Source organism: Zootermopsis nevadensis, unplaced genomic scaffold (assembly GCF_977971745.1).
Source record: "Zootermopsis nevadensis isolate Lab colony 2312 unplaced genomic scaffold, Znev_1.0 Znev_ptg000050l, whole genome shotgun sequence".
Classification (NCBI taxonomy): domain Eukaryota; kingdom Metazoa; phylum Arthropoda; class Insecta; order Blattodea; family Termopsidae; genus Zootermopsis; species Zootermopsis nevadensis.
In genome coordinates, this window is record NW_028259182.1 from 82,431 (window position 1) to 108,418 (window position 25,988).

The window sequence follows — 25,988 nt, forward strand, 5'->3', positions numbered from 1 at the left end:
AAAATCTCAAATTCTAAACAATGTTTTGAATTTCTTCATGGGCCCAAAGTTGAAATCATACTTACCTGGTTTCTCAAGATCAAATATTTGCAATGAAGCCATGCTGATTTCCATTTTGAACTTATTTTAGACTGTGTACTTTTCAAAGAAAAAAAATGCAGTTGAATCTAGTGTGACAGCCATTCACTAAAATTTATGAATATAGGAATTCATATGTACTGCCTAAACAGACATAACTTACATAACATACAATTATATTTGCCACAAACTTACAGAAGTTCCTCAGCTCTTCCCACTGCAGTTTTCAGCTTTACTGTCCCATAGGAGAGGTTGGAACAGGCTGCCCAAATTCACAACACTGTAGGCATTATTTCGTAGAGATCGCTCCGCCTGCTCTCGCAGCTTGTCATAAGCCTTTTCCAGCTCTAAGGTGCCTGGACCTGACAGCAGGACATAAATATCTTCTGATGGGGACCCATGACATAAATAAGTACAACAGGATTTTTAAAGGCCAAAGGATGAGATGCACCCTAACATAACATATGAATAATTTCTATCTAAAGGAATTACAGTGAAACTTCAATAGAAAGAGAACTTCATTACAGTGAATAAAACCAAATGATCAAATTACATCATCTAGAAAAGGAAATGGCTAGTGAAAGGACACTGGAAGGAAACCTCTTCAGAACAAAACCAATAGCATGATGACCCATTTTGATTAAAACCGAACAAATTGACACTTTATACAATGACATATCGCAATTCCTCATTCATATAAGCACAACTTGCTAAATATTTATCACAGTGGAAATTTTTCACACAAAAGTTGTAGGGAAATTAAAACACATTTTATGCCCAATACACTTTCACTTTTCCCATATATATTAGTTACCAAGACAATTAATCAAAAGGGATTTTTATGCTGTCATAACTCAAAAACTGTTGGACTGACTTTGATAAAATATTATAATGGAAGTCTTTACTTGTCCACCCCGCCTATTCCATGCTATCTTTAATAAAGCATCAAAAGTTAGCATTCAGGAAGAAAACTGTAGAAGCAACAATAAAATAACTGTGTCAGAATTGTTTTATTATGCCTATTCCTAACCTGCCTTTATGTTAACAATTACAAATATGGCAACAGTGCAAATCTCTGATGTTACATCATACAAGTTAATATTGTGAGATTTCAATTTCTCATAGTGGTGAGTATGGACTGCCTGTTGGGTTGTTGCGCCATGTAGTCTGGTGGAAGTTTACCAATGTTTCAGAGGTGCTTGCTGCTTTCATCATTCGGTACCTCTAAAACGTTAATAAAGTTCTACCAGACTACATGGCACAACCCGAAAGACAGACATTTTCATGGTTAAATGTCAGAATATCTTGAATAATGGAAATTACTAACAGCAAAGGATTAGTAAAGTGTAAAATTATTAATTTAAAATTCTTGATAGCCTCAACACACAAACTGAAGCATTTACAAACCACAGGCATTGCAAGTTCTTATCAAAACTTTGTGTTAAGACATAACATGATGACCATACAAACTTATAATTTCCCCAAAATTCTACCTTTCCAAATGCCAAAACTCAGCAAATAAGGGATCATTCTAGAGCCTGTGTTAATTTCATGTGATGCATTATTTTCCCATATCTACACCAAGGACACAACTGTCTCATCACTGTGCAACTATATTAGTAATAATGAGCAAATTTCATACTCATTATTTAAACATATCATAACTTCTCTATTATAACGTTTTTACTTACGTTTGTCTGTCACCTTGGAGAGATCAAAGATGTGCTGAAAGAAACTGAGTTGTGTGTACAGCTCATATTCAGTGTACTGAAAGAAAGAAGAAAAAAAGATACTGCTGTCCATAATGTTAATATAAAATGAACATCATTCAAAGAATATGAACTGAATCACAAGGAACTAGTTACCACTTTTAACTTAAATGCTACTTGAACTTATCACCAAATCTCCACTGTTACCAATAAAAAATACATTTTATAAAAACTTTAAAAAATAACTATTTAGTAGCTAAAATAAGAATTCTTCTTTTTCCCATTTGCTTCATGAACTTTTTCTGAATGTGGTATAAATAGCACATTATTTCAGTTCAGTTTTGATTTGCTAAGCATAATGTAACATATGTCACCCTTTCAAAATACTTTACAACATAAGAATATTTTCTGCACATACAGTGTTAATCTGCTCATCAATTTATTATAGTTTATTTAATTATGCTTTTTCAGTAGCTCTGACCATGTAGTGTTGAAGGAGGATAGAATAATAAATTGGAAAGGAAGCAAATGTTATACTGACATAAATTTTGTTTTATATAATTTAATGTTTAGCTTTCTAAAGAACATATAGAAAGGAGTACTAATTACACATTCATGCGCACACACAAAATGTAAAAATTTTCTACAAAACTTTGTTAATGTGCGATCACACTTCTTTAACTAAATCAACTTCAGACACATACTAACCTCTTTATACATTATAGCAGACTTGCATAAATTACAATGTGGATAGTTCCCTCTCAGATCTGTTGGGACCCTCCGTGTGCGGTTGGTACAAGCTGGGTCCTCGCATACCAGCCAGTTCTATGAAGATAAAACAGGCCACCACAATGTCAGAAAAAGTGTTTAAGTCTTTCAAAGGGCAAACCTCATCTAGATAACATTTAATAATTCAGTTCCTATCTCCAAGAAAACATTACAGCATTATTGTTATACAAATCAATCATTTGAATATGTTTAGGAAAAAATTTGCTGTTTTTTTAAAGTAAGGAATGACACACATTAAAGGGGCTATGTGGGAAACATTCTAAATCACTAAACATAAATGTAAGTAGTACATATAGTTTCTGCTATGCTACAAAGTGGTTAGCCACTACCAAACTCAGAGGATTTTATTTTCACAATTAATAACAAGATGTACATTAACCTATAGAGAAGACTTAAAGGTTCTCACTATTGTCTACGAACTACATGTTTTACTCTGGATAGGTTGAAAAGATTCTAAAATGAAACAATAAAAATATATATGTAAGAGAAAACACTGCTCAGAGGTCAGAGGACAGAAAATAAAATACCCTGGCAGTATGAACACAAAGAAAGAATGGGAGAAAATAATCAGATAAAAGAACTAATTCAATGTACACAAACAGGAAGGTGGTGTGCAAGAAAAGCTGTCCCACTATACGCCATGTAGGTGACTGGGGGGAGAGGTGGTATAGCTCCTTCTCATTCTTAACCTCGGCACTAGGTGGGGGCGAGTGGTTAGCGTCATGCCCCGGCCGCGCTTTACCCCAGGAAAGGACCATGATACCCACTGGACATGAGGCTGGGTGGGCCCCAGAGCCGGTCTGAATGCAGAGGCTAGAGAAAAAATCCTCTGGCCCCCATTGGAAATCGAACTCCAGTCGTCCAATCCATAGTCAGTCACTATACTGAGCTACCCCGGCTCTCAGGTGGTGTGCAAAGGGACTAAAAATATTGTAGTTACATGGAAACCATAATGTATAGAAGGAACAGGACATAAAAAATAAAGTTATGGGGCATAACAACAAGAAGGCTATAAAAATGAGAAAACCTTAAGAAGAATAACAATATTTTCAATACTGAAACTGCTATATGCCATCATGAGTATTTCTCTCCTTTGTGTTAAGCACAAAGCTCTATTCAAAAACAGTAGTTTCTTTTAACAATTTATCTCTTTGATAATCAGCTACTTGCTCAAAGAAAAACTCTACTTACCTTGTAGTAATGATGGATGAAGTTCTGTGTGGCTATTGTGAGGCTGTTCTGAACACTGGCCAAATACTGGACTGGACTAACAGTGCATTGTGGATTTGAACATTTTTCCAGTGAAAAGTGCATACATTTATTGTCCTGAAACATGTTCACATGGAAAAAATTTAGAGAAAGTGAAACAACACATAACTCAACTTGATGTACATCCTGAGTTTTAACTATAAATTGAATGAAATATGCAACAAATTCTTCTGAAGTAAGAATAAATAAATATAAATGTTCAACTCTTATCAGCCACTGCTGGTCTTTTAACGTGCAACAAATTTTTAAAATCAAAGCACTGCCATACAGACAGAGGCACGAAATAAAATTAAATAAAAATCCCTTATGTAGACATAAACTGAAGATACTGTAAGTTTGTCCAACTCTTCTTCTAAAACTGTATCTTTAAAACACTGATGTGACCATAGTTTAATCAAAAATAACAGCCAAGAAAGGAGAAAAGAAAAAATTGTAAAGTAAATTAAATTAAATGGGACAAACAGATGCTCAGGACTTACAATTTTCTTGACAGGACCATCCATAACAATTTCTGCCTTGCAAGATTCATTCTTGCATATAAACTTGAACCTGAAATATATAATAAATATTTAACAATCACAGTTTGGATTATATTACTTCACCATATGACCTACAGCTATTTTCATAATGACCTAACCAGTCTGTAAAATGGTGGGCCATTGCCCTAAAACTGGTTCACTAACCCCTTAAAGATATATAAAACGTTTCTAGGTTTTGCCAGGAACAATATAAAGAGTACTTTAATTTTCCATATGCCTGAACTAGGAGACCCATCAGAAAAGCAAATATTTAAGGCACATCCAGATGGTGCTGCCAGTTCCTGAGCTGAGATGTACAGTTACTGTACTTTTCAGAAAACTAATTTGTGAAACATCATGTAAAATTCAGTTGAGCGAAGACAGAACAAGTATGAGTCTCAAAACATAAAGGAAGACAGAAGAAAATGTATGAGAAATCACACAGATTGATTAATTCATTCTGATTTTTCAAGGTAGGAATGTGAACTTGTAATATTTTATACAGGTTCCGTCTGTGTTATACATTTGTTATGACAGGTATTACTGATACAAAAATATTACCCTGTTTATAAAGCAGATGCAGATATAAAGGATAAATAATGAATGTATAAATTGTGTTTAATTTTCATTTACATGTACACTCACTTTTCACAGTGGCGGAACCTTTCCTCATCTGAAGGAATGAGTTTCTCACCAATACTCATTTCTTCATTTGCAGAACCTCGCTGTACACGGCAGTAGTTGCTTGGATCCAGACCTGACATAAATCTGTTGCTTTAATATAAGATTCTGTACATGTTGGGAAAATATGTAAATATTTTATTCTGGCACTTTGTCTCTGACAACAATATTCAACAAGCTATAATTCACATTTAGGCCTATGTGACACCATAAATCAAAGTCCAAGGTCCTTTTCAATATAGACCATCCCACTTATGCCTACATTTCCAAGTGATGTTATGCAAGTGTTACATAACTGATAATCACGACAATTATTTCTGTAATTTTGTGATTTTTGTTTTTTATATTATGTTATATTATATGTATTGTATTAAGAAGTGTGTAATTATTTAGTTTTTCTGTATTTGTAGGGCATTCATGATGTAAACCCCCAGAGCTTCTCTCTGTTGAAGGCAAACATACATACATACATACACACACACACACACACACAAACAATGGTAATCCTTCTTAAAAGAATGATGATGAGTATGAGTTATGAAACATCTAAACATGCAATTTTATCCATTCTCCTTATCACTTTGTTCATAAATGCCCTTAATTTCTGTAGATGTGTTTGCCTGTGTGTGAGCTGACTCACCAAGGCATTCAGCAATGCGAGCAGCATCAGTGCCTTCAATAGGGTCGCACAGCCGTGACACAACAGGATGAATCTGCTGTGAAAGGTAGTACTTCACATCAACCTTCAAGTTTTCATTAGTTTTCAGCTCTTCCACATGATAAGCCCTCTGTGTGGGTCCAAGGTTACTTCCATCCTATACAAGGCACAGTTCAACATAATGATGAAATCTTTGAGATGATAAAGTTGCATCATATTGTGATAAATATATATTTGTTTAAATCTTGTCAATCTAATCACAATAAAATTCCTATTAACTATTAAAATATTACTATAATTAACATTTAAACATTTAAAATATATTAAATGATGTTCTCTATCGAAATGTTCGATTTACATTAGATCATCACTTTTTACATTTTTTTTACACGACATGTTTCAGTTCTAAAAGAACCATCTTCAGGTGTATAAAATTATATAAACTTAAATATAATTTCTTAAATACAACTTTTAGTCAGATGTTTATCAGATTTCAAATGATGTTTTTCTTCCAGATTTTATTGTATTTTTAATATCGTATTCGAAGTTGTTCTGTACATGTACATCGTGCTTAACATGATTTTGTGTGGGTGAACGTTTTTTTTTTGTATCATCCAGAAATGAAGTTGTGGAGGAGTTACGTCCGTCTGGAAGTATTGCAATACTTCCAGACAACAAAACGTTCACCCACACAAAATCATGTTAAGCACGACGTACATATACAGAACAACTTCGAATACGATATTAAAAATACAATAAAATCTGGAAGAAAAACATCATTTGAAATCTGATAAACATCTGACTAAAAGTTGCATTTAAGAAATTATATTTAAGTTTATATAATTTTATACACCTGAAGATGGTTCTTTTAGAACTGAAACATGTCGTGTAAAAAAAATGCAAAAAAGTGATGATCTAATGTAAATCGAACATTTCGATAGAGAACATCATTTAATATATTTTAAATATTTAAATGTTAATTATAGTAATATTTTAATATTTAATAGGAATTTTATTGTGATTAGACTGACAAGATTTAAACAAATAAACAAAGATGAAATCTTTGTCCAATATTCCTAAGCGCAGTTATCATCAATGCAGAAAAATAACAAAGTAGGATCTTATAAAGACAATACTAAAAACTACAGTAAAACCTCCCTAATATAGACTATACAACGATCCCCATTAGTGAAATGCTAAAAATTATAAGAAATATGATATATTATTAATATTGTCATTCTGAGTTACTTTCCATGATTCCCAAGCATTCTGTAAGATCTCAGGACAGTAAAGAAAATTAACACATAAATCATAATAATATTCTGGGAACTTAAATATTAAACTTTGGAGAAATAAACTACTCAATTCTGTTCAGTGAAAACAGTTTCACTTCCATCATAACATGTAATCACTTTAGTAATATTCATTCAAGAAATAAATTTTGTTTATAAATATAGTTTTTAAAATACAGCCTCCTGAAAGAAGGTTGTTTCTTTACATTTTTTGGGTAAATCTGTTCATAAAAAGCAACTAACACAATATTGATTTTGTCTTCTGCGTTGTGATGCTATACAGACTTGTAGGTAGATACCAACACTTCAGAGGAATATACTGCATCCATTTGCAGAAATGAAGATGGAGACAGCATGTTCCTCCTCCACTGACATCCTTAACACCATGAATCTCAAATCTCAACTAATAAAACACTCTTCAGTCTCACCTCACATATGATGTAAGTGACAGTGTCACCTTGTTTCAATTTCCGTCCACCATGCTGATTAAGTCTTAATGCCACCTGTACATGGGGCAAACTCTTCTTGTCTGCATACTCCTCTGGATTCTTGGTGAGCTGCTTTGTGATTGTAAGCAATGTCAGAGGCACTTGGCCAGCTTCCAAGTCCATTCTCAGTCTCTCCAGATGCCCATGGATTTGTGAGAGTCGCTCATCAGCTTCTTGATCTGACAGGATCTGCTGTAGAATGTACCTGACAAGAAGATGAATAGTGACATACACCAAACTGAGCTATTGCTTAGACTGTTAACATTATTTAGACAACTAGAAACTGACAGCTAAGACACTTGAACAAGCATGATTAAACATGATACACTGTGTTCACTGCAGGTTTAGAACTGGCATTAGCAACATAAGTATGTATGTTTCACTAACACAACTTCCCCCAATGGATAGTGATTGCTTGTTCTAAGAGATTATCAGTAACACATGCGCATTGGACAGACTGACTGACAAACAGCTACAAAGATGGAGCAAATATGACAGAAATGAAAGAAACACATGGTGTGATGTAACTTACTTGCCAGCTTCAGCAGACAGCTGTGACCAGTCTCGACGTACAACATCCAGGCCCTTCAGTTCTTGCTGTGTGATGAGCTCTCCACTAGGAAGCCTAGATATTGTAACAGCCGCATACTTTTTCTTCTTCAGTAGCAACATGTACTTGAAGACACCATCAATGTCAAGTTCCACTTGCCGATATAGCTTGTTCACTTCTGCCTTGATCTGCAAGAAAAATGGAAAGGAAAGCATGAAAATTAATGCCACGCCACTGGAAGTCACTTCATATTCAAACATTGTGCATTACGTGTCAAATGGAAAATAACACTATACGGAACGTGTTTCACACTTATGAGGATAAACATTACATTACATCCTTTATGCCAATTTAAATCTCAAAATTAGGATAGGCAATTGTGCAGGTAATTCTGAAAGCAGCTTTGTGACTCATGCACCTTCTGAGTGCACTATCAGTTATCATAACAGGCAATTTCTTATAGCATTTAGTATTAATGATTAAATAATTGTTCAGTTTCTGTATAACATATAGTGAAAAAGGATAAGACAACTCATAACTCACATGGCAAAACAAATACATAAAAATGCAGATAATCATCCTGGTTCACATATTTGAACATCAAACTGACATTAATGACCATAGGAAGTTAAAAAGTATGAGTTTTGTGTAGCCTCCAATCCCATAATTACACCAAATGTTATTACATCCATTCAGCACACAGACTTAGACTTCATGGGCAACAGTGCCACCTTTGGCAATGATGCCATCACAGTGGATTGTCATCCGACCAAACAAGTTTGAGTATTTGTCATGTTAGTAGTACTAACTGTGGGAAATTAAAATGTACAAGTTTGATGAAGTCTCCAATGGCTCAACATGTACGCCAAATTTCACAAAATTTCTAATGGCAGAACAAATAGTTTATATGACCACTGACAGATGACAGCACACTCTCTGGTGAAACATACAAAAACAGACAAGCAGAATGTACCCACAAGGTGGCCTTTGCTCATGATGAAGCATAAAGAACACCAAACAAACAGGATGGAAGAATGAAAATGGGTTCAAGGCCTGGCCTTTATAAACAAGAATCACGTCTTATTTGGCTTGTCTGTTTCTTACTTTGTGGCCTATCCTGATGACCTGGTCATAATCCAAACAGTTTGTGTTGATCATGATAGAGTCTGTATCTCCATAAATAACCTGGAAGTTCATTTTCTCCATAAGATCCTTGGTGTTCATCAAAATCTCCCGGCCTTTAGCTAATAAAAGGAGGAGAAAAAAATAAAAAATTAGTCTGAAAACTATAACACCAACTAAAAATTCAGAAAACTATCCCTGCAGTCAACCCATTTTTCCACACAGGCACGTTTCTGCAACCACATATTTGTAATTCAATTTGCAGTATTTACATTACAATGAGATTTTTTGGCTTCTGCCTCAAAGGTTCTGTTAATACTATATTCTCAGAAACATCTACAAATTGTGACACAGACTACAAGAACAAATGTTTAAATATGTGTAATATAAACATTTAAGTTGCAAAAACCCGAAGAGTTCGTCAGAAGTACCTGACTGCAGATCTGAATGTATTAAGCAATAGTTACAGAATACTACTCATGGGAAATAAAAGAATCATGTTAAAGCAATCACAAATATTTCTGAAGATCAAATGTTGCCAATACCTCTAGAAAGCAACTACACCACTGCAGAAAGTTGAACAGTTACATTCAAAGCTTTTCTCATATTCTATATCTAACATGTAGGCAACATTCTACAAACCTGTGACCAGCGCTGCAAGTGGCTTAGCATAGAACCGAGAGTGTGAAAACCCCAGACAGCCATACATGCTGTTGGCTGTTAACTTCAATGCCATCTGACGAATGTTATACTGAAACAGGAATAGAGTACAAGAGCTGTGGCTTCCCCAGCACTCACTAAACCTTACAATTTATGTGTTCAACATTCTTTGATTAAATCAAGTAGGATGAGATGGTATGGACATGTGTCAGGCAAAGATTAAATTAATAAAAACATAAAAAATGTTAGTTGGAAAACTCAAGTATAGGTGAGAACTAGGCAGGTATAGGAGAAAAATATTAAAATCAATATTAAAGAGACGAGGTGTGAAGGTGTAGTGTGGCTCAGAACAGGATCGATCTACATCTGACATTGCTGTGAACATAGAAAAACAAAATGTCTTCATTGGTTGGAAACTGCTACTGAACTACTCAAGGAAGATCATATACTGTTGAGGCAGTTCACTTAATTAGCTAAAATGATGTAGGATTTGAGGTTTTCATGAAGGTGGTTCTGAAGATGGCTGTCCTCTGGGTTGTTGTAGTCTGGAAGAAGTTTACCGACGTTTCAGAGGCAGCAAGGATCTATCAAGTATTAGTGAACTTCTACTATACTACATGGCACAACAACCCAGAAGACAGTCATCTCTACCTAAAATGATCTTGATGTCTACAGATAAATTATTACTGACATATCTGATAAACAGTATAAATAATGCACTGCATATGTTCATAAATTCTATCGCTGATAAAGCTGATCACCAACATAAATATTACTGTAGAGGCATAAATTATTTTTCAATTAACTATGCAAAATATGAACTATTTCATCAACTGTCTCAGGTAATAATCCTTAGGGTGGCGTTTATGTTATGTTAGGTTTTGTACAATAACTATTTTATACAATAAAGTAGAAGTTATACTGGAATAATAAACCAAAATGAAATTTGACCAGTAATTCCTGTTCTTGATGCCCCAAAGAACATGTTGAAGCTGGTTGTATTACGAGCATATTAGTAAGGTTTTTTCTGTTTTACATTAGAGAGAAATTTTTTTGCTGATGCTCCATCTATGATGACAGAAAAGTAAAATTATTAACACTGAGTAACTGTTAATTCTCACCTGCATTTTCACATCTGGGGTAAGGTCAGGATTCTTCATCAACTTCTTGACCTCACACCGACTTTCAACTAACTTACGGATTTCTGTTGGAAGGATCCCAGCTTCCAGCCCAGGACTTGGCAGCTCTACTTGTATTTCTTCCTGTAACATTATCCAATAACTATATAAGTCCATTCAGAGAACAGTTAGCTTTACATGTTCAACTTTGACTTTATATTATAAATAATATACACAATACATATAATGTGCACTGCATAGATGCAAAATTGTTTCTTTCTATGGTTTCATATATGGGAAGCTTATGATAAAGTTAAAGGCACAAAATGTATGACTGAAGATTAAGAGATTAATATGTGAAGATGGCTGTCTTCTAGGTTGTTGAACTATGTTGTCTGGAAAACTTCTACCAGACTACATAGTGCAACAACCCAGAAGACAGCCATCTTCAGACTCACGGCCATGAAAACCTCAAATCCTACTGGATTAGTATGTGTTGCTTAAAAACTTTTCTTCCCTATTTCAAAGTTTAAAATGTAAAAATCGTAACAAAAATAATATCAATTATCTTGAATACTAAACAATAAAATTTCTTTTAGCAGGTAGTGTATAAAATGTATTCTTAAAAACTGAAAGATTTCTCTGTTAATTTGCAAAATAAGAAGTCTAGTTTAAAAACATTTTCTAAGACTTTTTTTATCAGTCTGAATTTTAAACAAAATGACTTGGCAAAATTTTGGTGCAGTTTCAGGTAATGGCTTGGCACTAAGAGGGTTAAATAATTGTGGGTCTGGAGATTGGATATTCATCATGCTGATGGTGAAGAAACTGCTGGTAAGAGCTCAAAAGGTAGCAACTTTACTATTAGACATTAATATATTCATTAACAACGAAATGATGTAATATTTACTTTCAAGGTAATATGACCGAGAGGCCCACTAAGCCTAATACTGTGAAGGATGATGGTGAAAAAAGAAACATCAACACATATAACTGTACCTCATTTTCATTACTGGCTGGGGTCACACCAAGGTTCACTGTGGTAAAACAGATGTTATATTCTTGTATAATGCTGGGGTACAGCGAATTGAAATCCATAAGCAGGATGAGCTTGTCATAGAACCCTATCTGAGGATCCAGAACAAGACCTCCCATGTATGCAGGCTTCCTCTTCCCAGATCTGCCTTTCTTCTGGTGCCGCCCATTCAATGTATCATCCATGTCAAACTCATCCATGTTCTGAACAGATTTCTTTCCATATTGCTTGTCAGGTACAATGAAGTTCTTCTCTGTGAATGCATGCAGCAGTAAGAATTCATTCCGTTCTGAGCGTCCACCCATCAGTGTCCTTGACATAACATTGCCTGTAAAAGATACACAACTAAAAAGATGGCAAGGCAGATTGTGATGACACAACAGGCAAAAACTGCCTAATCCATTGAGTGGAAAAGATACATAACTGTTCCATAACAGAAAACAAATCCTCCAGATGCAAATTGTAAATAAATTTTCACAAACTAATTTTGTGGCTATGACTATTCTCAAGTTGGGTAATCTTTGGTTAGGCATACAAGGAAGGTGATACTGTAACACACACAACTGCTACAAAGGGAGAAAGATAAAACTTCATTCCTTTAGTCTCATGAATTTTCTGCATACACTTATAGACCATAAATGATGTGGAACCCACCTGCTATGTTTGTGATCTGCAAAGCAAGAGGCAACACATTCAGCTCGCACAGGAGTCGAACAATATAAGCAGTATCCTGCATGGTGCACGAGATGATTTGTAGAAGTGACTGAGATGAACCATAAAATCGTTTCACTTCATCAGTTGTCACATCGACTCTTTCATCTTCTTTCACATGCAGAACCTAGCGTGAAATATGAACATTTCACGTTATGAAGTTCTCCATGAGAAATGTAAACACTCCGAATGCCATGAAAATGACAAGTACTTAGTAAAAATGGAGCACCACAGGAAAAGAGAACAATACATAAAAGTTAACATGAAAAACACTTTGTACTGTGAATTTTAACAAGATAGTTTTACAAGATTCTTCCACTGAACCATATCCTAAAGAACACGTACAACTGGGCAATGTGAATTGCACAACTTAAGTTACGTTAAGAACAATGAAATTCCTTTATAATGTTCAAAAAGATAGAATGTATTCTTGTATAGTGTTCATTTTCATGATCCCAAACACACAAAGAATGTAATTGATTTTCCATATGCAATGTTTTCAACTTATAATCTTCAAAATTATCTCAAGGGAAAAAGTACAAAGTAGTTTATTACATCAATAATTAAAACAAACATTGTTCAAAATAAGCCTTGTAAAGTGTGCATTTTATGTTGATTCTATACAGGCCAAAATAAGAGATAACACTTCCATCATCACTATGGAAGCGATCGCTCACCCCATTAAATGAGAAAATTGGGATCAAATCTGCCTGGATGATTGGATGCCTAAAAAATACCCATGTATGCGTTATTTCATACAGCCTTGGGTTCCAACAATGGAACCTCCAGTCCCACTGTTGTGAAAAACTTACAAATGTGGATGGATCGATAAGGAGTACTTTTCTTGTGCTAGAGTCTGAAAAGCATTTGGTAAATATAATTTAACTTTCTCTCTTTCACAGACAATTCAAAACAAAGCATTTCCTACATCAACCTTGTGAAAACAGTTCTAAATATGTATACTTACATTCTGACAAAGTGCTCCCAGATCATAGCTTCGAGACTTTATCAGCTCCTTAGCAGATACTTTCACATCACAAACTAGACGCCCACACATCACATTCTTCTCAAAATGAAATGTGCGTCCCTGTAACATGAAAATAATGATTAATGTCCCAAATGATGACTTCTTTGCCACAGCACAATCCACTAATAAATGAGTGACTTAGGTTAGGAATAAACAAAATATAGTACCTTTCCACTCTGTATATTAGCTCTGCGCAGTCTACCAAGTTTGGACCACTGTGGGATCTTGTTAATATTCATGCGATGCACAAGGAGTTCCAACCCATAGTCATACAAATCATGGCCCACAATCAGGTCAGGGTCAAACTTGTATAGTTTTGCCAGAAAGAACCCCAACAGTGCGCGTTCAGTGTCCACCTTCTCTAACTTTGTTGATGAGTAATGTGTTGATGCAGCAGTGAAGTCAAATGGCCAAGCTATGTCTGATGGTCGAGTGATGGCTGCAAGTACCAGAGCATAATATAAATGTGCCTTCACTGTTTACAATCATATGAGTCAATTTCTGCAATGATTTTTAATCTTTAAAAGCAGGGGTGAAAAAACTATGGCCTCTAGAAACATTCAAATGGCCCACCAACATTTCGCAGATATTGTTTAATAACAATCATTGCATTCCTATACACATTAAAGAGAAAAGTATTGTAACTGCAAGAAAATCAAGATGTTTACAAAAATATACATTTTGGGATCCCCATTACTTATTATGGTAATTTATTATATCTACAATTAAACACAAAGTCAAGTGAGACTCACTGCAAAATAAGTATAATTTGGAGACCACAAATCAGAGTTCAGAATATAAAGTCCATATTAATTATTAACACAGTAATTTTTATGTATCTTGCTAATCTATAAATTACAGTCAATCTGGAAGAATAACTGGTAACTCTTCACAGTTTCTGAAGTAGAGAATTAGGCCTTCTGGCCTAAGGTCTCATAGAAATAGTTCTATCCAGCCTCTGAGTAAAAATACTTCCTCATATCTGCTATTAATCACAAATTTAAAATAACTTATCTTTCCCTGGCAGTAAAGTGAACCAGGGAAATGGACAGATTCCACCAGACCTCTGATCTTATCCTTCATAGCAAAACACATATCAATGACAGGTATGAATTACAAGGTATAAATCTGATTACTATTGTTTCCAAGTACTTAAACTTTATCAACAGTAACACTAAATAAATATAAAAATACCTTTCCACATGTTCAATAAAACTGAACTAACAACATGCTCACTATAATAAAGAATTTTCAACAGAGATTATACTGACCACAGAAGTGCTGCTGGAATGGAGGTTGAGGAGGTGCTCTGTCCACATGGAAGCCATTATGAACCAGGCAACCAATCATGACTATCTCATTGTGACCACTCGTAGGATGGAGCACTGTGCGCATGTTCAATGTCATCACCACAAGTGGTGGAGGGGAAGGAGAAGGCAACATGTTACAAAGAGCTACATGTTCTGGTTTCATCACAGTTACCTGAGAAACACAGAGCGACTTATTTAACAGTACTCCACCAACTACTGAAAACTACAATTTATAACCAAGAGAAATACTGATGGCAGTGGGAATAGAAAAGCAGTGAGAAAACCCATCACACTACAGCTTTGTAACCAGGACTGACTAGGTCTTGAACTAAGGTACTTCCTGTTAGCAATATGTGCTCTAGTAGTTGTTACTACAACACAATATGATTTCAACCAATGACTCCATATAACAAAGACAGTCCACATACAAAATTATAAACTATTCTGAGGCTTTCATAGCTTGTGAAACTTCATAGAAACAATTAATTTTTGCAAAACCCAGAATAAACAAATTCAATGACCTCTCATCTTGTTACTTTATAACTTCCCAGCATCAATAACAATGTCATGATATGCAAGATATGGATAATGTCAGAAACGCAACTACTATTAGTACAAGCAGTATTATAACTGACAGCCTGATACTTCTGAACCCGAAAATGCACCACACCAATACCTAACGATTTATACAATTGTTGCACAAAATTCAAAGTGAAAGCAATATGAGGATGGCTGTTTTTTGAATTGTAGTGCCATGTAGTCTAGCACAAGTTTATCAACATTTCAGAGGTCACTGCTGGCTCCATCATCAGGCCCTGATAAAATGTTGGTAAACTTCTGACCACATGGTGATACAACCCAGAAGACAGCCACCTTAGTACTCACAACCATGAGAATGTCAAACCCTACTTTTAAATTAATATTATCATATTTAACTAGATTACTTCATAATGAATAAGCTTATAAGAGTTAATTATTTTGATTGCAACACCAACAAATAAAACAGGAGCTGACTCCTACCTATAACTTACCTCAACTTTGCACCAGCTGACAGGATTGGTGACTGCCTGAGCACCTTTAACATCAAGCCAACAGGGACCTTTCATCTTCCGGTCCAATAGAAGCTGCTCCAGAGCACTTGTGTTCGTACCAAACACATGACTGAATGTTTCACCTTGTAGATCAGACGGCAACATTGGCTGGGTGGCCTATCATAATATGCATTGCTTGAATAAACTAAATTACTAGTTATTTAATGCATATATAACAAAACCACTAAAACCAAAAAATGCACAGATACAATCCCGAGCCACATCAAACCAGTTTATATCCCCTAAACCACCTTCTTAAGATCAATTTTAATATTATCTTACCACATCCTTCCTATTCTTGAAAGTGTTCACTGTCCAATAGTTTCCCCACAAAAATTATGTTCGTTACATACCTACCAATTTCAAACTACATGAATAATGTATGAAAAAATATTCTAATATAGTTTTTGAAGACTTCATGAATATCCACCGTGCCACAGTATACAGCAAAAGCATGACATTCAGTGAACAAAATTATTCAAAGTTTGGATGGAAACAAAATCTGATTTCATTCAAATCCAAAATTTGTGTGAATGAATGTTTACTCAATGAACAGTACCAGTTTACCTCCAATGTTCTCACATACTCACTGGATACATGATCTCCAAGTACTCAGACTTCACAGGGATATCAGGGATGCTAAAAGCATAGTTTCGTTCAACTTTACGTGACTTAAACTCCAAGATCTTGTAGCGTTCTGCTATCTTTTCATTGAATTCTTTGTACACGTCCATAATGGTCACATCTTCATCCAGTGATGTCTTGGTCTGCATGTTATAATGCTGAAAACAAAATTAACACATCCTCATCTATAATAAATCTTCACTGCTTTGTTTTTAAAAAAAATAATGGTCTTGAACATAAAAGATAAAATACTTTCAATTCAACCCACTTCCAAGTAACTAACAAACCAAATATGTGATTCAGGGTTCTTCTCTGAGCAACTGATAATTATTCAATTGGTTAATCTACCAATTTAATAACAGAAGCCAATCACTGGGCAATATACTGTACCATCTCAACCCATTTCACATCTTTAAAATCTGTCTCTCTAGGACCCATTTTAATATTATCCTTCCATCAGTACCTCAGTCCCCCAGGTTCTTTCCCTGAAATCTTCCTATCAAAAATTTTCATGTATTTCTTATTTCCTTTGTCACATGATAAATCTCCCACCCACTGCATCCTTGCCAGAAGAGTACTAGAAACTGTGAAAGTGTAAAACTGTAATTTGTTTGCTGTTGATGTGTTATATGTTCTATTTATGAACATAAACTGATAAATCATGAGGATATGATAAAGTATCTGTCTACATGATTAAAGCAACACAACCCACTCGGATGAAATGGTTATACTTGATTTTCAGGAAAATCAGGATAGAAAACAATACCAAAGGATTGATATAAAGGAATCACTGAAAAAAAGTATAAGACGAGAGAATGAAAATATGGAAACTATACAGGAATTATACTGTTGTGTAATCAACAGTTAAAAGAATGGCAACAGCAAGTGATGGTTGTCTGACAAGATGGCAACTACTTTAGATGGAGAAATAAGTGGGCTCACATTCAATGTCCTAGCTTGTCTCTTCTAATCAAAAACTAACAAACATACAAATAATAATATTAAATCACTCAAAGGGAAGCAAAGCCAAGTAAATGTTTTGTAATACGTCCTATGTACAAGAGATACTACAGAACCAGGACCTTCACAATTTAAACAGGTCACTTGCTACTTTAGAAAGAACAGTGAAATCAAGCCTACAAGATGGACTGAACACGAGTCTAAAAGACTGAAGAAATGAGATAATATTAAAATGTATCTCTGGGAACTAGATGTGGGGAAGGGAGTTGAATGGAAGTGGCACATAACAGTATCTGAAAGCAGGTTTTAGTATGAGCTGTTTGACCTTCAGATTCTACTACCAGACTTGACAGTTCAACACTAACCTTTTCACGTGGTAGCAGGTACAGTCTTCTCTGGATATTCTTCACAGCAACACAGCAGCTGACGTGAGTTTTTGCTGACTCAATCCACACTTTCCCAAACAGGTATACCACACCAGGCTGCTTGAACCCTTCTTCATACGCATCCCACCAGAAGATTCTTAGCACCTGCAAGTGGTGATCACATGATGGCATATTAGGCTCAGTATTTTAGTGAAAATTACTGAACCTGGGCACATGCACATTTGCACAGTGTCAGTGATAAAACATACCTTCTCACCAGACTCTGTAGAAACAAGTGGCAATTGTGTCAAGTCAAGTTTCACATCTGTTGTACCATTGGTACTACTGCTGCTGCTACAACCAATAACACCTGCAGTTGCCATGGTATCCCACACAGCTGAAAATCTCTTATCTGCTTCCGGTCCCACTTTCACTGGGCTAAGCAGAAAGAGAAAACATAGCAATTAACCATCCGATTGTTGAATACAACTGCAACATGCATGTTCTTCTATGCAGTAATTATGTTAAAAGGGAGAGAAGAGCTAAGGAAATTATTATCAACCCATTTGATATCATCACATGTTTACAAAGGTTCTACCATATGCACAAACACATAACATGTGGATGACCTGTGGGTCTATGTCTATGAGATGGGAACAATGTCAAAAAACAGCATAGTGCACATTTGCATAGTTGCCGTCCTGTCCTGCACAAAAACATTCCACGCCAAACTCGTGGTGCACTCATAGTAACATTGAGTATCACAGATGAAATAATGCTAGTCTAGACTAGTCAGCAATATCCACATCTATGGGCCAAATTTAAACCAATAACTTATTTAATAAATCAACTAAACAATTTATTACAGCATCTTTTGCGCTCCAAGATTAGAAGACAACCTGTTGACAAAGAATGAATTATGAATTTTGGATTTATGGTAATATGCCTTCATGAGAAATAAACCTATTCCAAGATCATGAATTTCTACCTTGGTTCATAAAAAACAAAGTTCTCTATCATGGTGACACACACAAAAACAATACTATAACCTGATGAATGTACCCAGTGACAGCACGTGTGGTTGATGGTGGCTGCAATAGGCTTCCATTAACTACATTTTCCTTCAAGTTCTCAGTTTTCTGGCACTCCAGTTCCACCTGTAATATTATTAATTATCACATTAATATGTATGAGATGGATGGATGACATAAAGCATGTAAGAAACAAGAAATGTATGATGGGAAAAATCCAATTAATTCTACAAATATGTAAAAACAGTGACTTTTTGGCTAGACCATCAAGGATATTTACTATACAATACAACTCTAACTGAAGAGATGTATATGTAAGATAATAGTTTAATTTATGAATATACAGTGAGATTATTTTCAAGCTTCCTGATAACTGCTGAGCCTCTCAGGCAGAAGAGTCAGATTCTCCTCCTTTCACGTCAACCTGGAGACACTGAGACTGCTAGTGGAACTGACAAACCACACCTACAACCTAAACGTTAAAAATAAAACCTACCACCAATTCCAGGTCCTGGAAAATACCTTCTGTTGATCTGCATGTACCTCTGTAAAACATTTACATTCATACACTAAAGTTCTTGGGAAGTAGAGGAAATTTCTCTTTGGACATTTTCCTTCAGTTCTTTCATTGTGCGAGCATTTCATCTAGAAATATTTTTATTCACAGTTTCCCATAGATAAAAATAACATTACTTGTGGTTGGGGCAGCTTGCTGTCCACAAACACTTCCCTCAAAGTGTTCACATATGCCTGAATCAATTTCATTCAAAGAATACATACCAGCATTCTTCATCTATCAGTCATTCAAATGATGACAGAAATATTCCACATGTCTTTTAGCATTGTGTCTTTGAAGATTGCTCTGATTACCCAACCTGCACTCACACTTAACCATTCACAAATTCTGTAGTTACATGACAGAACCTTGCATATTAGTCTGTGATTGTGCAAACTCCAGTATCTGTTCTGTAAATGCAGGATCATGTGGTTGCAAGTCATTCACTAGTTACCTTAACTATTATGCTGCATAATTTCTGTTAGTACAAAATGCATCAGTTGTGTAAATACATTCAAAAACAGATTATTTATTTTTATTTTATTATTCACACAACTTACTGTCCTTACATTCACCCTATGATTCAGAATCTGCAAACAAGAGTTTATTAATATAGTATTTTTCAATATGGTCATGTCTAAGAAAGCTATGGCACTACCTAACAACATGACAACACTACCTAGAAGGTAGTATAACTAAAAATTCAAGCTGCACCTTGTGACATGTTAAGAGGATAAATTATTATTAATATTGGCAAAAGCTTATACATATTTTCAATAATGTCCTACTCTTCCAGAAAAAATACAGCTACATAAATGAAAATCTGGAGGTCTCCAGAGCTTGAAAACACAATAGTAAGAGTCTTACAGAAGGTGGCAGCTAGTGTGCCTTGCTTCATTGTAAGTTTCACAGCACAGAGTATAGAGTGTCACTTTCAGAAGTTTTGTGATAAGCTGTGCTGATGCTTCTGAAAAACTGGTCTCCAGTGCAAGGCATCTGAGGGATTCTTGAGAAATATGTTTAACCCTGGCACCAATTTCATCCAATTACTCTTCATTCAGCATTTGGTATATTGCTTTGAATCTTCTTCCAGTAACAACCCTGTTTGCCTCTATTTACAATTCTATGCAACCTCTTCTATGTGGAACTATAAGATCCTGGAATTTATACCAGAATGTTCTCCTTACTTTCAATGTAAAACTACTTTTCGTACAGGCACAGAACACAAATGATCACTATTCCAATGTGTATCTCACACATGAAATTTCAATACTGAAGATAACACAACTGAGTAAAAGACTGCTTATTGCACTGGTCAAGTACATCAGTGGGAGTTAAAGTAACACAGGATTCATAATCTAGGACTTTGGCCAGCCCATAACACATAAGCTTGTTTCCAGTAGCTGTTCTGTTATTTTCTGTGATGCTTGGAAAAAATCTCACTGTACTTTGTACACACTCTGGTGTGCATGCAAAATTATAACAGAGAAACACTTCAATCATACCTCTTTAATGACAGCTTCATCAAAAACTATATCATTGCAGTCAAATTCAGCAATTATTTCTGATGTTACAGGGTTGGTATCATCATTTGAAGGAGTATTAATTACAAACATGTCATCTGAATCATGCTGAAACAAATATCAAATAAAATTATTACTTCAGGTGTGATAACTCATTCACCAAACTATGGAAAGAATATTTTTTTCTCTACCTGTGGAAGACTAATAATTCCTTACAGCATTTAAGTGAGTCCATTGTCACCACTTCATAGTGCAGTCTTAGGTTGGAAATAAAGATGGCCTCTAAATATGAAGACTAGTTGCAAATATATTGATTAAACAGTCATGGACAGTTGAAAATGTCTGGTCCTCCAGTAAGAGTATTAAATTAGGCCTAACAACCTTCCATCATAACAATCTATAAGTTATATGTCACAAAGGGACACAAATACATGACAGTACTGTGAACAGGTTAAGCCTTGATGAACACATTTTCCAATTAAAAATGGTGCTTTCCAATGTACTTGAATTTTGCTTCAGAATATTTCCAAATAAAGTAAGAATTAATACAAAATCTGTTCCAGCAAAGATACTCAACACCTCCCAAATACGAAGGCAAATAAACATAAGAAAAACTGTGATGTTCAGAACAAGGAAAGCTACGTATTTATCTTACATCCTCTGGCAACATATTCTTTCTCTTGATTTTCTCTTCATTGTCTACAGCTTCAATCTGAGTTCTTGCCACTGCCTTTGGAATCACAGAGTTCACAGTCAACTTTGGAGGGCCAGTCAGTGACTGGATATAGCTCCTGGTAAAAAGCATACAATTACACATGACTTAAGAGCTGATATGTGATTTGCTTCAATTCCCTACAATATGCTGAAAATCTGCAGAAATATTATCAAAAGCCAAGAGGAAGTTCTTATATGTACAAACTGACTCAATAAGTAAATTGTCCTTAATAGTAAAATTCAGACGAGGCAATTTTACATTTTTGTATCGGAATCAGATCTTAAATGATGTAGTTTTACCTGGCTTCCAAATCTACAGGCAGGACTGGAGTCAATGTTCTTATCTTCCTTTCAGAATGAGGGGCAGTAGGTCTTATCACATTCGAACCAATATCACCATTGTTCAGCTCCTCCATGATATCTCCCAGAATGGCATCTTCATCTAGTTTCACAGGTGCCTGCAATCAGACAACAAACTTCAAGTTTCTGAAATATCAATAATTCACAGCCATTTTTAGAATAAATTACAGGGAAAAGAATTTCCTTGAGACTGAGATGACAATAATTTCCCCTTAAAACATAAAAATATATAAATAAATCAAACATACATCACATCTTCTGTAAAATAAAACACCAAATCATGATACAGACTGATGGAAACTGTCTCAAACTAACCCCACCATATTCACACATTTCCTGTAACATCCACTCCAATGTCATCCTCCGATCTACACCTAGATTTCCCAAGAAGTCGTTTCAAGTTAATCTTACATGTATTTCTTATTTCCCCCCCATTTATGCTACATCTGATCCACTTTATTCTTCTCAAAATTATGGAAAAGGAGGATCTAATGCACATGTGAACAAAATGCAAGTCTTCATTACAACAAATTCCTTAATGTACATATACAAAATACTGGAATTCGAAAATTACATACAATCTATTCCTTCCATTAACCAGTTCCGATTCCACCATTCTTTTGTTACAAGTATGTCACTTGCAAACAGGGAGCCTACATAAGGTTCTCAAGCATACAAAACTCTTCTAGTGAATTTAACTGTAGATGAAAAAGTGACAAACGAATACCTAATATCTCTGCCACTTGTTTAATTTATTATTTGTTCTTAAATATTTATAATCTGTTGAAGAATCTATGCATGCAGGTACACATAAACCTAAATGTCACACGTACACACACAAAATCCTTTACTATGACACATAATTTGGTATGTTGACAGATAGTGTTCACCAGTGCGCTGCCACAAGGTTTCAAGTGGACCACGAATTTTTATAATTGCATATTCACACATTATAGTTAGAAAAAAGGCACTATCTTAATCAAGATTAGAATTCATAAAATTAACAGACAGACACAGACAAACAGACACACATGCTTGTTCATCATGAATAGTTTTATTCAACATGTGCTACATTTTGTTTCCATATGTCTGCACATTTATGGGGAAAGGATTTATATGCAAATACATATTTATAGCCATGTACAGTTTCATACCACCTTTCCATGAGGCAAAAATTTGTGGTGTGCCATCATGTGGCTGACAAGTGCACACCGCGGAATACAGTTGTTGTGAAACACTTCCTACAATACACTGAGATATAATGCCTCAGTTTCTCTGTACCTCTTTCCTCTTCTTGGCTGGCATGTTCATAAGCAAGCTTCTGATGCTGCCACACTTGCCACCAGACATCTGATCACACTCCTTTCCACGCTTCCCTTTCTTTGATCCAACTCTTTCTCTCTTATTCCGTGATGTGGCAGATATGATGGAGTCATCATCCAGGTCATCGTCAAATATCTCACGTCCATCTTCCACATACCCACAGCCATCTGCAAATAAAACCTGTTTATATATACTCCCCAAATACCTATTCCAACATTACTAATGAGACCAGATCAGTGAAAAAAAAATAATTTCTTATTACAGTTCTAAAGGAACACAGTTTCTTCCTCAGAATGCTATTTGTGAGGTGCATGTATCTGCTCATCACATGCAAACTATGGACATCAACAAGAAACACACTAACCAGTTTTCACTAGCCAATTTTTATAAAACTCAATACAAACAACATGCAATTGGAAGTAAATAGACTTCAGAATTTCATAACCTTCTGTTGTCAGCAGTACCAATATGACAATAATATCATTAGATGTGATGTCTTGTATGGTGACATCTTTTAAAAATATGAAGCTTTTATTGGATGGCAGTCAAAAAGCAGACAATGCAATGAAATCACCAGTAACAGATGTCAGGTGAGCAAATATGTGGAACCGAAGGTACTGAATGCATATCAACAAACATCATTCTAGATTTGAGCTGTTATACACAATCTACCAAGCTTCAACTCTTTTCTCATATAATATGGCCCAATGTAAATTAACCCATTAAAATAATTCTCATGGAAGTCATGATGCAGTCAATGTGCATAGAGGGAAGGCTATTATGTGCTATCAGCATTGCTGCCAAATATTATCACTGTACATTACATATGCATACCTGCCATCAAGTTAATTAAACACTCATTGATGGGTGATAGGTGGGGTAAAGCTGGGAAGGGAACGAATATTGGACTGATCTGTCGTGATAGGGAACAAAGATAAAATTTAACAAGCCTCAACATAGATGATTTCATTATAATGTTAATTGTGCTATAAATCTTACCTAATGTACTAAATTCAACCCCTCATAAACATAAATAAAATACCTATTTCACCTTATCTACAAATGTTCTATTTAGTGAACATAAAATGTGACAAAAATACATCTAGGTATCCAATTAAAGCTGCATTCATTATTGTCCTATGAGAAGTAAAATACTTAGATCACAAATCCAAATCAATCTTAATAATACTGTCGTGCTCTGTAATTTCTTCAGTTATAAGCTCTGCATAACAGATAGAAGGAACAGGAAAAGAAAAAGGAAACACCATTCAAAATAAGACACACAGAATAGCAATGACAATAAATTCTTAAACTTACATACATAAAATAACATACCATCATCAACAATCCAATCATCATCTTGCCTTTCAAGAACTTTCTTTGTATACTCCCTCTCATCCACTTCATCATACACATTAACAACTCCCGATATTTCATATTTGTGCTTACTACCCTTCAGCTGTTTCAGCTTCTCCAGGGCAGCCAAACGGCCCTTTTTATCTGTTTTCAGACGTTTCAGCCTTGGACCCAATGGTGCTGGAAAAATAAAAAACCAGATGATAACTTAACGGTAACTTAAAATACATGTATCTCATATGGTACATCTTTACAGAATATTGAAGATTTACTTATTCCTCCTTCCTTGTAAGATGGTCTGAATAAATTATAATTTAAAAACAATAATCCTATAGTTGCACTAATGAAGACAAAACCTATACAGTTGCCTTATATTGACATATTTTCACACTTCTCCAACAAATTCAAATTGGTGACAGACTAGACTAACTTTATGTTAATATTAAATTTCTTTAAAAATTCCCTATATGTGGGTCTCCTTTTACTAACTGTTATAATTCTAATAATTTTCTTTTGAACGTAAAATAATTTTTTGCTGTCTGTTGAGATTCCCCAGAATATAATTCCACATGACATGCTCAAATGAAAGTATGCAAAGTAGACTAACTTTACAATGTAGCTTGATAGGTTAAAAGGAACTGTCTTGGGTCTAGTAACCGTAGGCTTAAGCGCAATGGAATTTTTGCGAATATTATGTTATGTTATATATGTTTCTTCTGGGTGGGTGGGAAGTAAGTAGACATTAAATAATATCTTTGCATTGGAAATATAGAGGTTATAACCATTTCTCAATGCCTACTTACTTCCTTTCAAAATTATGGTAAAATGGAGAACGCATTACGGAGGTTGCCGGCGCTTTCTTTCTTCGCCAGGTTTTATATACACTACATATTTCGTTCTAAATCATAGAAATAAACAAAAACAGACGCTTACACCCACTGTCTTCCATCTTAATAAATGTTCCAGTACTTTATCTACACTTCTCAAGATAAAATAGTTACTTTCACATCCACTGTTCTTCTTTACTAACCTACATAAATTTTAGAATAGTTAGCGGGAAACGGCGTAG

At 35.0% G+C, this 25,988-nt stretch overlaps 1 protein-coding gene across 1 annotated transcript; it reads right to left on the reverse strand.

Annotated features, from left to right (window-relative positions):
* Positions 1 to 282: 282 nt before the first annotated feature.
* Positions 283 to 25,988, reverse strand: PolA1 (DNA polymerase alpha catalytic subunit). The gene is made up of 28 exons (XM_087361017.1): positions 25,853 to 25,988; positions 24,899 to 25,099; positions 23,522 to 23,730; positions 22,181 to 22,338; positions 21,822 to 21,957; positions 21,149 to 21,274; positions 19,119 to 19,213; positions 18,326 to 18,494; positions 18,057 to 18,221; positions 16,698 to 16,889; positions 16,048 to 16,224; positions 14,978 to 15,188; positions 13,874 to 14,145; positions 13,647 to 13,766; positions 12,623 to 12,806; positions 11,932 to 12,296; positions 10,936 to 11,076; positions 9,797 to 9,905; positions 9,137 to 9,276; positions 8,015 to 8,220; positions 7,423 to 7,687; positions 5,685 to 5,859; positions 5,009 to 5,120; positions 4,325 to 4,394; positions 3,768 to 3,902; positions 2,496 to 2,612; positions 1,770 to 1,845; positions 283 to 440 (listed from the first exon to the last, which is right to left on the reverse strand). Exons 1-28 carry the CDS (start codon positions 25,866 to 25,868, stop codon positions 283 to 285), a joined length of 4,500 nt encoding a protein of 1,499 aa, XP_087217143.1. The 5' UTR covers positions 25,869 to 25,988.